Source organism: Labrus bergylta, chromosome 24, assembly GCF_963930695.1.
Source record: "Labrus bergylta chromosome 24, fLabBer1.1, whole genome shotgun sequence".
In the NCBI taxonomy this organism is placed as follows: Eukaryota; Metazoa; Chordata; class Actinopteri; order Labriformes; family Labridae; genus Labrus; species Labrus bergylta.
In genome coordinates, this window is record NC_089218.1 from 9419488 (window position 1) to 9435300 (window position 15813).

The 15813-nt window shown below is 42.2% G+C and overlaps 1 protein-coding gene across 5 annotated transcripts in view; it reads left to right on the top strand.

Moving 5' to 3' along the window:
- LOC109984185 (nck-associated protein 5) overlaps positions 1-15813 on the top strand; it is a 116297-nt gene that overhangs the window by 78661 nt on the left and 21823 nt on the right. For all 5 annotated transcript variants that reach the window (XM_020634222.3, XM_065951929.1, XM_065951927.1 and 2 more), the window contains 7 exons: positions 809-899; positions 4216-4386; positions 6572-6640; positions 8379-8417; positions 8643-8762; positions 14614-14718; positions 15588-15776. In XM_020634222.3, the coding sequence (XP_020489878.3) occupies positions 809-899; positions 4216-4386; positions 6572-6640; positions 8379-8417; positions 8643-8762; positions 14614-14718; positions 15588-15776 (784 nt within the window). The remainder of the gene's footprint in view (positions 1-808; positions 900-4215; positions 4387-6571; positions 6641-8378; positions 8418-8642; positions 8763-14613; positions 14719-15587; positions 15777-15813) is intronic.

A 15813-nucleotide genomic window follows, 5' to 3' on the forward strand; every position in this document is an offset into this window, starting at 1 on the left:
CGTATTATTTTCTGTTTACATGATCTCATCTTGGTCCAACATCATCTTATCTGCTCCTGTGGTAGTCATTTTTTTCCGAATCAGAAAGATAATACATTTCAGGTCAATCCAGGGATACAGATACCATGTGGTTCCTATTCAGATGGAAATAAGCAGAGGCATTTCAACATACACTCTTCGTCAACTATTTTGCATGCAGCTTGCAGCGCGAGCGGCACAAAACAGAAAATTGTTTGTCGCAGAGCATGCCGCGTAGGTCAAGGACACTCGCATGGTTTTTTGCTGCTGTGATTACTCTTAATTCAAATGTTTATTGGACACACGTGCAGCCACACAAACCGACAAAACCACAAACAAAAAGTCAGTAAGGACTGTGGTTGCACATTTTGTTCTCAGTCCAGTCATTTGCAGTGTTCCCTGCATTGTTAACCGAGCAGAAGTGTGGGATTCAGTCCAAAATAAATACGACTCATCCATCTTGTATCTCTGGCACTGACTCAGTCACATTGTCTTTTTCTTCATGGGCCCATTTGTGGTTGTGTTGGTGTGTTCAGGCTGATGGAAAGTGTAAAAATACACAGCTGAGGGGTGCGACAATGCTTTTCAAGTAACAAACACCTACTGAATTTATCAACTTACTTTAATGTTTGAGGGGGCAAATTTGAGACTCCAAAGTCTTTCAAGCAGCTGATGCTTCTGGAATCACATCATTTTCATATTTGACCAAATCGAAAAAAACACCAGCATGAATTATCAAGCGCCTTTAACTCCCCATTTAAAACGGCACGATGTGTGTTTTTGTGTGCAGGATGGAAGAGACGGTGCGGTCGCTGCTGCAGAATCAGGGCGTCCTGGAGCAGACTGCCGTGGACACGGTGGACATCATGAAGGCCTACAAGGTAAAAACACCATCCTGTGAGGGTCTGTTGCTTTTCCTGTGTTCAGTAAATGAAACTAATAGAGAAAGTAATGGAAACTTTCAAGAGAGAAAGTGTAAAGCAGCCAATGCAAGTTCGCTAATTGGTCTTGAACTGCCTGGTTTGTCAGTAGTGTTTCTGCAGGTATCAAATTCGTGTTCATGTCCCTCTTTCCCCTCAGACAGCCGCGCTGTAGAATAAAGCCAGACTGATCCGAGGTGAAACGCTCACGGCTGACCCTGTTACATAATAGAAATAGCTGCTGGGATTGAGCACAGAGGCAGAAGAATAAGAAATACTGCGAATGTCTGAAGCACGGGGTCACCTCTGGGGTCACACTGTTCAATTTGGAACTCAGCATGTTTACACGGTGCTGTGTTAGCGCTACAACGCCTCAGTCTGTTTATCCGCAGTGTGATGTTACTCATTCCCACGTTTTGAGAGCCTTTACCACGGAAGAAGAAAAGTTACTTACCCTCTAACCATTCCTCGACTTATTAAAGTATGTATGCGACGTCTTTGCTTCTTTACATCTGCAGAAATCTGAACTTTTCCATCACACTAGCACCACAGGAGAACTTTCCGTAATACAGCAAACCATGTTATCATCTTTAGCATCAACGACTGTAATGAAGAGCTCCAGGGAATTCACCAAAAGGGCATCTCTAATTCAGCAAGTGAGCAATAAAAAAGAGCGTCATTATAGATGACTGCACACCTTCATCACCGTGAATAACAGCCAGGAATAGATGTAGAGAAAGTCTCTGAGTTATGAGCGCAAATAAAAGTGGGCAGAAGAAAAAAAGGAGTGCTATAAAATTAAATGTCAGCTCCTTTACTGCTTTCTATGCAGTGAGGGTGAGAGGGTTGAGTAACATGGGATTAAAAGCCGCATTAGAGTGAGGTGCAAAAAGAAAAACATGGCTAGACAGACCGCTGAAGACAAAGTGAATGTGTCAGTATGCAAATCATGCAAATGGTGTTATCTGTACACAGTCATTCTTTTCTGGATGATATTAAGGAGAAGCAGAATGACAACTGTTCCAAATGAATCAGTATGTTTGGAAAATGGAGCAACTACTCTTGATTTTGTATTTCTCTATACACGTGGCTGTAGACATTGAAGTGTTTTAAAGAGGTTTGTTTTCCCCCTCATGTTTCGAACAGACCTTTTTGAAGACCTTATTGTCCCAGACTCTATTGTCCCACATGTAGAGATACTCTGTCTACATGTATCACAGTGGACGGACATTGTCAAAGAGAGTAAACTTGGAGGGTTTTTTTTTTTAAAATGTATTTCCCAGTTGCTGTTTCCCCGAGCACTCTCTGTACCTACGCCGCGCTCCTGCAGCAGCTGTATTCTGTGTATTCAGCAGACAAACTCAATAACTTGAAAGGGCAGCGGGAGGGACAAGGTCCCCTCCCCTCTCCGACTCCACACTCTCTCTGCGGAGATTATTAGCGAGCCCTTTAACGCCGTCTGATGAGCAGTCTCTCAGACTTCACAGCGCCTCCAAAAAGCAAACAAAAGCAGACTTAAAAAAAAAAAGCGTGACTTTAAAGCATTGCCTTGAACACAATTGTCTGATGGAATCAAGCAAGATTGAAAACCTAATATGTGTTTAGAGGAGATTGGATCAGGCTGAAAACAAAGTGCCTGGAAGGACATTATATCCAATTCCTATTAGGGGAGAGACGCTTGTACTGTGCTGCATTTGGACTTATAAAAGACATCCATTAGCGCTGCTAACTTGGTCCGGCACATTAACCGCTGAGATATCTTCAGGTTTGACAATAATCTGTCAGCCAGGAATGAAAAATGTAAAGTGTGTGCACAGTGATGTATCACACTCAGAACAACTGAATACCTCTTTGTCATTTAGAGAAAAGCCGCCATTACTTCAGTCATGTCAGAGTCAGCCTAACTCCCTCTCGATGCTGCTGTAGGACACAATACTGCACATATTGTTAGAGGGGATTTGTAAGTGAATAGCTGGGAAAATGATGAATTTGTAATGTATTAGAGAACTGATGCATTTATCAGTTTAAGGTGTACTTTTCTTGCTTTTGTTTGCTCCAAGGGTTCCCAATCTGAGGGTCAGGGTTCCTAATAAGGGTCATAAGATCAATCTTAAGGGGTTTTGACGTCATTTATTGGACGAGGAGTAAGAAAAAAATGATTTTGACACTCAAATGAGTTCCCCTTGTCCAGATTCTTTCTCTAATGTTCACTCTTACTTAATCATCTTTGGACAGCATCTCTTCCCCCGGGTCCTTTAGTTATTCAAAAGAAACAATTTGGGAGATTAAACTCAAATGACACTCTAAAGTATTCAACCTCTGACACCTAGAATATACAATTTCTAAATGTATGCCAGTTTGTAACACTGGAAACTAAAAGTTTAGTCAATGCGGTGCCCGTCATCACTCTCTTTTTTTTTGTCTTGCTGTGCCTCATCTTACATCTATTCAAATGAATCAATCAGAGCGTTTTACTGGAGAAAACCACTTTTTTACGTGAACTGCCATCAAATCACGGACACATTTGACCTGTGAAGGTTGGTCACGGCCACTGCTCTCTTCTTTAAAACACAGAAAGAGGCATGAAGAATACCAATCATTCTTTCACCAAACCCAAGGAGACTTCTTAAATTCTCTTTTTACCTGAACACACAAAGGTATCTAATTAACAAATACGCTGCAGCTTTCTCTCTTCAAACTGGGGTTCTGAATTAGTGCATACTTGAGGTGCCAAACAATCCTCCAAAACGGGGGATAATAACTTGAGCATGACAGTTAGCGGAGTTTTCTCTCTGCAGCTCGTTGCTAGCCAGACGCGGCCTAATTAGTAGCTAATTATTACCATAGTTAATTATCACAGATGCAAGGAAGCCAGAAAGGAAAATACCTCAGGAGAACAGAGACAGAGGAGAAGATAGCTGGCACAGAGACTGAGGAAGAAAGAGAGGCGGATATTCAGAGAAGGGGAGATTCTGATCCCCGTAATACTGACGAGACGAGAGACCTTCAAGGTCACCGTCGTTCTATGGAAAACGAGTGAAACATGATTAGAGATTATAGGACGTTTTGGAGCTCTGTTGTCCCGTCTGCCCGTCTGATCCTTTCCCCTTTTTACTCTCTCCTTCCCTTTGATTTCTTGAGCTCCTTACTTTGGTCGTACCTCACTTTTAAGCGCCTTCTTCCCATCTGCTCTGTTTTTTTTTTTTTCTTCTTCTTCTTCTTGCCAACCCTCTCCTTGTACCTCTCCTCTAACCTCTTCCCTTTGTCTGCTCGGCAGGATAAACTCTCAGAGGAAGTGCGGAAGCAGCAAGACAGCCCCGAAGAGAACGGCTCCCCGCAGGCGCCTCAGACGCAGCCAGACTCCGGGAGCGCTGATCCTGATGCCAGCCAATCAGAGGACGACAAAGACAAAACCAAGCCCCTCCTGGATCGCCTCAAGGCCCTGGAGGTAACCACCTTTTTTTTTTTTTCCCCCCTTCCTCCTCCTATCTCTCCTCCTTGTCTCTTCCTTCGTCCCCACCTCTCGCAGCCACCTCTCTCTTTCCTTTGTGGCCGGCTTTGTCTGCCAGTTGTCAAGAGTCCCTTGCTCAGTTGCGTCTGAAAGCATGACAGCTCATCAAACTCTCCCTAGTCTGCTCCGTTTGGAGAGCAAAGTCATCCTGAGACGAGTCGCTAGGGCCTTGGGCTCTACTCCAGCTTTGGTTTGTTTTCCTCGGCGCACTGGGATTTGAGCTGCTCGCCGCCAAGAGCCGAAAGCAACAGATCCGTGCCGATTGTTTTGTTTTGTTTTCTGTACTGAAGCCACTGGACACACATTCTCTTAGATCGCCGCAGCAATTAAAGCATTCAGACTTGATTAAATCCAGCCACCAGGCTTCTTAAGAGGCTTCCTGTGGCTTTTTAGATGTTGACATGTCGTCTAGCCTCGTCCTAAATCAAGTAAAAATCCTCAAACCACAAGTTAGTAATAAAGCAAACTAATAAACAAGACAGTAAATGAGAAGCATTTATTCAGAGATATGAGGATCTCTCAGTGCAAACATACAAAGAAAAACATGTGAAAAGAGTGTAGTATTCTTTTTCTCTTTCTTGTCTCAATTAGGCTAATGCTTCCCCAATAAAAAAAAAAAAAAGTCCCTAATTACAGCAACACGGCAGGTAATTTACCTGTTGCTCCTCAGCCGTGAGTTATCTTCCAGCGCTGATGAATCACACTACCCAAACATTACCTTCGAAATGGCTTTATCAAAAGTTATCTGCCGTTTTGTTCCACTCATGATGGATGCGCGGCCGGCCACAGCGGCTAGGACAAAAGCCGAGGCGATTCATCACCAGCCCGGGTCGTGCATAAACTCATCTGACACTAAGTAAGCACTGCCCGGCTCTCATTTCTCCTGCTCATCTGATACGGGTCATTAAGTTGTCTGGCCACACTGTGGTCTGTAAAGTGGGCTTTAAATGAATACACACAGAGACGGAGGAGAAATGCCTGCTGGTCATCTTAACTTGTGAAGTGGGGAGAGAGCGGATGCTTTAATTAGCCATGTGCCCTCATCATTTCCTAACATCATGCTTTATATTTAAGCACATGAACCTAAATGCAGTGACTAAAGCTTTAATAGTGGGGGGGGGGGGGGGGGGGTGGCCTTGATAAAGAAGTTCTAAGTGATTGTTTTCTTGAGATCTTGACTTATTGGTTTCGGGATAACATCGCTGGTTTTCTGAGATTACAAATTCATTTCAGCCGTTTCCTCGAGATCTTGAGAAATGAACTCTTCATCATGGGAAAAGCCAGCGCTGTTATCCAACAAGATAAATAAGTCGAGAGCTCAAGAAAACAACAGAGACGTATTAATCACAGGAACAGAGTCTAATAAAATGGGCGGCTGAGTGTCCCCTTAGGGCTTCCATACCATTAAGAGTACCAAACAAAAGAAATGTGAAACTCTTAAAAGTCACAAAAGCTGCAAGAAGCCTCTTGCAACCATGCTCAAGAAGTTGGAATGAACTTAAGCCCCGCCTCTGGTTTAGTGGAGGCGGGATTTGAAAGCATGAAGTTCTTTTTAATGACCTTTTCCATTGCTTACATTTGCACTAACACCCACATTATCATCCTTCCATTAGTCAGTGTTTCTTCCTGGTCGGGGTAATTTGAGTGTTTTGGGTTGTAATTACACTCCCCATGTTTCCTTCATGGGATCTGTAGTTTCTACTAAAGGCCACAGGGCCCGACTGACAGCTCCTAATATGCCGTCTGCCTGTGACAAATGGGAAACTCCCCGCGATCAATAGGCCGACGCCTCATCTCCGTGAGCGCGGAGGAGGTATTCCTATTAGAGTCTGAACTCCAAATGGCTAGCTGCCGCCCTAAAGTTCAGCAACACAACTTCCATCCCCTTGACCTTTCTCCTCGCGGCTCTTTGTACATTTTTTATCAGCCGTGACGCTTTAACGTCGACATCTGACCTTTGTGAAGCAAGCCTCGTCTTCGCTTGATTGCTGCTTGTGTCTCCATTGTTGATGCATCAAATGTAAGCCACCGTCACGGGGGAGGTTCCTGCTGCATCGAGGTGTCTGACTCAGTGTTTGTGTGTTTGTGTGTGTGTGTGTGTGTGTGTGTGTGTGTTCTGCAGGAGCGAAACTCTACGTTGGCCTCGGAGAACGAGAGCCAGAGGGAACAGTACGAACGCTGTCTCGATGAGGTGAGTGTTTATCTCGTCAACGTCGCCTCAAGACCCGACAGATGTTTTGCTCACCTTGACTAAATCCTCAAGTTTTGTTTTGTGCAGTTTGTTTTCCACTCCATGTGAGCAGAATTTGTAAAGTTCAGTGTAAGATGAAGGTTTTAATGAGGTCCTCCAACGCACTCAAACCTTTTCCCACAGGTCAGCAATTTCCTTTCACCGCAGCTCGAGGGAGGCCAACAGGAATCGCTGATATTAACTATGAGTTCAGAGAACAGTGTCTCCCGCTCAGACACCATAATATCCCACCTCTTACCTAAATGAACTTCAAAACAAACATTATGTCTGACTTATGTTTAAACCAGGATTATTGTTTTTCTGGTTAGTTTGTACATTTCTGTGTTAGCTAAGGTAAAGTTATCAAATGGTGGTTTTAGTTTTTCCATCCAGATTGAATTGATTACCTTTTTTTAAAAAGAGTGCCGGATGATTTGTGTTTTCTGTTTTCTTGACAAGATGTGATGACAAACACGTCAACACGGCGTCAGTGCGTGCACAAGTGGTCCATTTCCTTTGCAGAGTTCGAAGGGTTAACAGTGAAAACACATGTTGGTTGTTGTTATTTGCAGGCAGGGTTCATGTTGTTCAGAAGATGAGCTGTTAAATAACCTCAACCTGATGTGAGCTGGTGTTGCAGAAGCAATGTTTTTATGTAACAATGGCACTTGTGCGCCCTGCGGTTATTTGCGCGAGCTTGATAAGTGCTGTTTAGAGAGCCACATGAGGGGAATAAAGCAGGCTGTTGGCTGAATCACTCCATAAAAAGGGGAGAGGGGGGGGGGGGGGTACGACCAGCGGGGACAAGTTGCCCAATTTGTCCTGGAACCAACCGGCTCAGCAGACCATGGTGAAGTGCCCGAGGGCGGGAAAGACGGGCGAGAGAAGGAGAAAAGGAGAGAGGAAGGAGTGCAGAAATAATAAAAATGGAGAGGGAGAATTTGGTGATAGAGCTGTGTTGGAGTTTCCTTGTGTTGCATTCTGGGTAAAAGTAGCCTCCTTTCTGCTTCTTTTGCCCTCATTAAAACAGCTCGCCTCGACTGTGTTGTGTTGGCTCGTCATTTTTATCCTGTGTGGTTGACTTTTGTGGAAGGAAGGGTTGTAATGATCCCGTTTTGACGATGAAGGCTGCACACAGAAACAGTGGAGAGGTGATTATCTTTTTATGTTCCACCAGCTGCTTGTGTAGATTCCACCGTGTGGCCGAGCTCATTTGTAGCCTAATTACTTGTGTCAAAGTCAAACAATAAGTTCTCCATCGAATCAGGGTCTGGTTTCAGCTACAAGCGGCGACCTGCGGTTCCACAAGCACGGCTCATTTCACCGTATTTACTCCCATCTCTCCTCATTCAATAAACGAGAGCGAGGGCGCTCAGAGAATGCCGCTGTGGATTCACACGGTATTAATGAGCAATCAATGGGCGGTAATCGGAGACGCTTCTGAATGGTGCTGTGGTCTGGAGTGAGGGCGGCTGTGAGCTTCTACATCTGTTAATATCAACATTAAGAAGGGAGAGTTAGAGAAGGAAGAAGACATGCGCATACAGCACCACTTGAACTCATGATAAATCATATGTGTCGATTAGCTGAGGACTAAGTCTACAGAGGCCTGTGAGGGTCAAAAGAGGTTAAAAAAAAAGACATGTAAAACAACCAAGGAGCATTCGATGACGCCATGTTTTTTTCCGTCTTTTTTCAGGTTGCAAATCAAGTCGTGCAGGCGCTCCTCACCCAAAAGGTTTGTTTCTTCTTTTCATTTTCTTTTTCTTGCTTCTTGTGTGACAAAAGTGAAAAATTCAGAAAATGAAATTTAAAAAATACATAGGGCAGTAAGAGTAAACGTATCCTTTTTTTCTCTGTTGCTGCTGCATTAACTGTATCTCTTTTTTTCCCCTTTGTATTAACATATAGACTCAATATATTTGACATTTCCCGAACACTCCCTCTGTTTCTGTCCTCTCAGGATCTGAGAGAGGAATGTCTGAAGCTTCGAACTCGTGTGTTCGACCTGGAGCAGCAGAATCGGGCGCTGAGCGTTTTGTTCCAGCAGCGGATCAAACCTGCATCTGACCTGCTTCTCCAGGTACGCTGCCCACACAACAGCCACGGGTTGGAGGGGATGTTGATCCTTTGTGCGTCTTATTACAATCTACAACTTCAGCTAGAGAAGCCAGATTCAAACTGGTTTTATACCCGAGATCTGCTTCCTCAATCTCATGCGGTCCAAAGAAGAAAACACAGTACAGGCGCTGCTACAGTGAAACTCTTCAATGACATCATGAATGCCATTTCCTCAAAAAGGAAGCCAGTGCGATTGACGAACAGAGAAGTTGCTCTCAACGTTGTCTAGAGGAGTCTAAATTGACCTCGAAGAGGACAGTTCAGCGAGCCTTGCAAACAAAACTGAGGGTTAAATTGGTCCTGTGCCAAAAGGATTCTTTAAAGGTTATTTATTCTAAAATAACAGACTCATAAACATACATTTCAAATATTATACTTCTATAAAACCTTCTGCTCAATCTCAGCATGCACTCCACTGAGCAGCAGCTCCTCCAGTAAACAAGGCCGGCCGCTCATTCTCATGCATTTGAAGTGGTTTTTCATTCGTTATTAAACTGCTCCGGGGTCTCAGCCGGGAGACCGAGGCTGTAAAGCAGACTGTAAATACATTGATTTAGAATACAGAAAAGAAGAGGCAGAGCAACTTCTGCATCCATCTTGAGCCATTGCTCTCTCTCTCTCTTTCATCAGAAGCTGTTTTTGTTTTTTGAAGCAAAGATGAAGGAACACTTTTTTTTCTACATCCATAAAAACTCATTCTTGGGTTGCAGGAGAGCATCTTTATCTTTTAAGTTTCCATTTGAGGGTTTTGAAAACTACTGCTACGTCTGAGTTCCTGAAACTTTTATAGAAGCTCCTAACCAAGGAAATACTTGAAATGTTATGCTAGTAATGCAGCTTGGAGACTTTGCTAAAGGTTTGCAGCATGAGTGCTATTGATTTACCTGATGCGGCACCTTGTCGGCATCAAATGCTGCAAAAGAAAAAACGAGGATTGAACCATCTGACTGTGACGACTGCACATACTTTCTCCACAAATCTTCCATTCTGGTGCTTTGAAAGCTGAAATTTGCTTTAGTTCATCTCAGAAAAACAACAATCTACTAAAAAGTGAACGTCTGTGCATTCCTGCAGGAGTTTTAGTCTGTTCTTTAAGACAGACAAATCTGCCATTTTATGCTTCACCCTCATATTGTCAACAGTGATGTAGTAAGAAAGGGCAATGAGGCTGGTTTGAAACATAGGCTTTTCATAATTGTGCAAATTACCGCTGCGATAAAAGAAAGAAAGAAGAGAGAAATGAAGGAAAAGTAGCTGTCAGTCCATCGAGACGAGAAAGAGAGGACGCAAGCAAGAGTAGATAAGGAGCGAAGTAAAGGACAGGAGGGTGAAAATGGAGAGGGATGAGATAGTAGAGAAGCATGTGGCGCCGAGGCGACATGCAGGGAAAAGTGAAAAAGTGAGGGTAAAATAAGAAGAGGCAGACAGGGTAGATAACTGGATTTTTTTTTTTTTGTTTGTTTTAAAGAAGGAGAAAAAGAGAAATAATACGGCTATGGGTGTTTTGTATAGCTCTCCGTCAGTTCCAGGTACTTCCACGGCCATTATTGGACAGGCAGGGACATTGTCAAGTGAAGCTGCAATATAAAAGGCTTGAAGAGGGATATTGATGAAACCACTGCGGGGACCAAGAGGGTGCAATCTAGTCTGAGACGCGAATTAAGGCCGAGACTCGCTGTTTTTTCTCCCCCTCTCACCGGGCACGATCCAGCTCAAAAGACACTTTCATATTTGTGTGTTTTCCACGTCCACATTTTATGACGCAAACATGAAGAGGAACCTTTTTTTTTTTTTTTTTTTTTTTTTTTTTAATGGCTCGTTACTCAAGGATGACATTTTCACCATGCACAGGTGATTCAGTGTAAGAATTAATCACAACGATAGCACGCTGCGCCGGATGATCTGTTCATCTGTTATGAGTTTGTAGAGTGGGAGAGCTGTTTCAAAACATCTATAATTAACTATAATAAACATGACGGCACACTGACACTTCCAACTGATTATTTCAGAGATGTCTTTTATCTGTCTTATATCCGGCTGAAGGCGCTTTATTGAATCCATGAATTAACCCAAATGTGGGATCTGCTTTGGATAATCACTGCAGGTCCATTAAAAAATACATTTAAAACTACACAAAGGGGAAATGAATTTGGTTTCTCAGACAAATCAGAATTTTCTTTTTTTTAAATTGTACAAAAATATTTATCATTTATGTATTTAAAAAGCAAGCTAATGCTACAGTATGGGATGGCTGACTTATTGAGCTAGCTTGGCTCCGTCCAAAGATAAAACTGTTTATGACGAGCAAAGTTTAAACACTGATTATCTTTAAAGACGAAACATTTCAGATAAAACACGTTTGTTCGAAAGCTCCAAAAGTTGTTGCTACATGTAGGATTTGTTTTTCCTTGGTAGCCCTGGAAGCTTTTTTCAGAATTAATGCTAAGCTAACCCATCTCAGTATTCAAAAAATGCTTCTGCTGTTTTCTTTCTTTCTTTCTTTAATGGTGCACTCCCTTCTACTTGAACCAAAATACACCCTCGCGTAACTACAAACAAATTTCCCATCCCACTCACAGAATCTCTCATGAAAATGTGAAAATAATTATGGAGCGTTTTCATTTCTTTGCTGTGCTGGAGCCTGGAGCAGGGGGGAGACTTAATCACCAATCAGAGTGTACTATTTCCCATCTGGCGCTGGACCTTTTGCTTATCAGTAATTAAACGTTCCCTTGGTTCCCAGTGGGCATCTTCAGTTCCTCTGATAAAGAACCATAAAACTTTTCATGGTGATTACACCATTTGTGCACCGTCTTCGCCTTCAGCTCGATTGCTATGACTCCCAAAGTGGCGTGTATCATTTTAGATGAAAATAAAATCAGACATCTACCTTTTCAGAAAAAAAAAAGAGTTGTTTTCTCGAACCAAGTGCTATTCACAAGCCAAGGGAAAATAACTGGTGTGCAGTCCTATCCACTTATGCTGTTTATCAAATATGACAGGAAAGTGGCAATTGAGTCGGCCATTACTGGGACAAATCCTCAGTGTTTTCTCTGCTGCTTCAGGGCCCCAAGGACACAGCATGAACGCCATGACCTCATTACTGCTCGTGCTATTTGGCTGTTTGTGTTCCTAAACACGTGCTGCAGCCACAACCGCCATCAAGTTAGAAATGTAAACAGAATAATGCCACTTATTCAGGATCGTGGTAAATCAATTACCCAGACTTGTCTCCACTGACTTAAAGTTACGATGAGGTCATTTTTACTGGTTATAAAACAGACTGCATTTAATACTAATGCCTCTATATGACCTAGCAAAGCAAATTCACCAACGAGAAAATGTATTGTTCCTATATTTTTATTCTTAATGTGTGAAAGTGCCACCGGCGTAGGCGTCGTATGAAACAAGTGTAGGCGTGCAGACTCAGAGAGCCTTTGTTTACACTTTTTTTTCACGGATTCACAATGAGAGGTGTGTTTGAGTATTAAAGGAGCAAGGTTAAAGATTTCATCTCATTAGGAGATAAGTGTTTGTCCACCTTTGGGCGCCAAAATCGACACAAATGCAACTTCCTCACAGGAGTTTAAAGAATATCCTCCTTGATGGGTGCTTTTTCTCTCTAGCTGCTCGTCTACCTGTGTTCATGCGTATTGATGTCTTGCAGTTCTGCTCATCCGACAACTTTATTGACAGCAGCTGCCGATACTGTAAATTTAGCTTGAAAGCTGCCTTTGCTTTGAAAATCATAACCTTGAGGGCAAAAGTGAGAAAAAGTAATCCGAAACAAAATCTCTCCATTAGCTTCTACGCGTACTGTAATGTACTTATTCCAAATGCCCACCAATGGTTAACAAGAAGCCGAAGAGCTGCATGCTCTATCAGAGCACATTACAAATGTTTTTGACTTTGATCTTGGCCTTGAACCTCCAAAAGTCCAATAGCTGCACCCACGGCCTTGTCATTTGTCGTTTCCTTCATCTATCTCCCCCCTCTCCTCGTGACCCTGCGACACTATCGACTGAATCCTTGATGAGGATGCTGAGGAGGTGAAATCCAGCACCCTACGATAAGATCAGAGCCTCCCGTGACACCTCAGCCACTCCCATCCCGGAGCGGACAGCAGGGATGCGGCATGGGAGCTGCACAAATTTCAATCTCATGACTTTAGAAGTAGGTCGAGAAACCATCTGGCACTATGAGTTTGGGTCAAAAAACTCATAAAACTAAAAGGGAAATGTCAGAGATTAACCTCTGGATAGAACAATATTTTCTCAGACACAAAAATTACACAAGTTGAAAACATTTTCATAGCCTGATTTTGATCTGACAAAGGCTAAACTAAATCATTTAATCTGCATCTCCCTCTGAATCAAATCAAACGCGACTCTGAGTTTGATGTTATATAAATCCTAAAAATAGTATATTTTTCCTTATCTCCGTGCTGAAAAAGCAGTGAAAGTGGGCATCGATCTGTTTCCATGGCACCATTTCCACCTAGTCACTGAAGGTGAAGAGTCAATCTCTTTGAAAGCTGATTCACAAGCTCGCACTAAAGCTCTCCCTTTGGTTGTTTTGCAGAGAGTTGAAGTAAATAAAAAAAAATAAAAAAGAAACGTGGGATGGTTGTGTTTTGGCCACAGGCGACATGATGCAGGTTGTTTGTTCTGAGGAGACAAAAGAAGATGTTAAGTTTTGGCATCATTAGAAGCCGTTCTCTTTCTTTTCTGCTGCACTATAATGTGCAGAACTTTTTTTTTTTTTCAACACACAAAAAGTCAGTACAAACTTTCAGCCGCGAGTGTTTATGGAGTGCATTAAATCAATGAATCCAATAGCTTCACTTTGATGAAATAGTTGTGGCATTGTTGTCTCCATCTGCATTTGCTGAAGGTGACTTTACACTGTCATCGTTTCCCTCTTTAAGGTGCACAGCGTGAGAGGTTTCATTTTATATCACAGAAATCCAAACGTTTGTATGTACATATACTCCCCGAGTGAGCAGTAGCTTCACCCCATGCAGGAAATTCAACAGAAGATCAAGTGTTTCTGTTCCGACTGTTTCCAGATTAAGTTCATTTAAGCACAGTGTAATTAACTTCTGAGAATAATACGTGGAAATGAATTTGGTTTTTGTATCCTTCCCTCTTATGCATTTGTGTTAAATATCAGAAGAGACTGCAGACAAGCAAATGAATAGAAAAAAAAATCAAAGGGATCCCTTACTCCCTCATGCAATTATTTCCTATTCACATTCAGGGTTTTTTTTTCCGTCCAACGACTTAATGACTTTGAGGGGTAGGAATCGGCCAATGCAGGGAATCTCATGGTCCCTTTTTAAAAAGTCCCTCAACATACAGCTCTGATTTTGTAGATGTTGAAAAATCAATCCAAATATTTGTTTTATAGAGTTTTATGCATTATTCTAACATTTACTGCTCAAGAAAAAGGTTTAGTTCTGGGTCTCAGTGAACCAGAGCTGTACTAATTCAAGGTTATTGCATTTCCATATATGTCATTTAATTTAGCTTCATCATGCTAGAAGATGTATTTTTTACTAAACTGTATATTTAAAAGCCTAGACGAGACATAGAGCACCATTTATACAAAAAGCAACTCAAAGTCAATGATACATTTTAGAATCTTCTGATTTGAGTTTTAGAAGCTACAATAAGTTTGATTGTGCTCTGTGTTGTTGTGTTGCCTTTTCTGTTGTTGTGTGAATCACTGATCATACACCAAGGCTCTTCTAAATTTCAAAAAATCCCTGAAGTCAAAACTCACGGTTGTTTGTCCTTCCTTATGCCTTTCAGAAACTCCACTCTCGAATCATGGATTTATCCGCTGCCGATTTGCTTCTGGAGCCGGAGAGAAGCAAGGCCTTCCTGCTTTCCAGGAACACAGAATCTCCCTCCAATGTAAGCTTAATGGTGAACATGCATTTTTTATTGTTCAGGTATCAAGACCACATCCCCACCCCCTCTCAAGAAATCATTACAAGATATTAAAATACAGACCCAAATATCTGCAGTCGTGACCCCTCCTCAGCCTCAGCAGGAAGAGCTGGCAGTATCACTTGGCACTAAAAGGAATAAATCCTTGTCAGATTACCAGAAAACCATCGATTGAGGCTCCCTGTCAGTAAAAATGACTCCATAGGACACTGTGCTACATTAGTCATCTTATGTATTATGCATTAAGGACTGAAAAATAGTTAGCTCTATTCTTTTACCCGTTTTGTCCCTCTGAGATTGCCACCTGATAAACTCTAATGTGTGCATTTAGAGCTGAAGTAGACACAGGAAATAGTAATCACCACAAAGTGAGTTATGTTTCATTGTGTAATCTAAATGTGCAAATGTACCTCCCATCTACTCAAAAAACCGACGTAAAGTGATCCCCACGAATGGCACTTCTCTTGGGATAGAAACTGCAACATTAATGTATCTTATTTCTCATATTGCCATCTAAACTTTTTCAAATTCTTTATTTGCATTGCCACATTCTCTGGAGTAAGGTGCTAATTGGAAACCCATCTGCTGTGTTTAGATGAGTGCACATGAAAATGTGATTGATATTTTTAAGTTAGTTTGAAAAGTATGGTGGCTTTGCATTGAAGAGAACTCGGTATATTTAATTGATCTGCCAAGCGAGATTTGAATTAGATATGCAACGCTACCCTAAAACTTCAAAATCAAATATCCAACTCTGATTCCCATACTGATCAGTAGAACTGTTCTTGTACAGGTATTTCCACTTTAATTTTGTGTCTCCATTTATATCTTAGGAAGTTCAGTTGAATGGAAAGGCAGGTCTCCCTGTGGCCAAGTGTCTGAGCCAGCTGAGTCTGACAGTGCCAGCGCCTGTATACCCACGCAGCAGCTGTAGCAGTAGTGAGTTGTCCCTGTCAAGTGCATGCAGTGAATTCTCCAGCGGCTCGTATACCTGGAATGACGGACGCTCCAGTGGGAAAATGGTAAACTCTTACTCTATAAAGAAAACAGAGTCGAGTG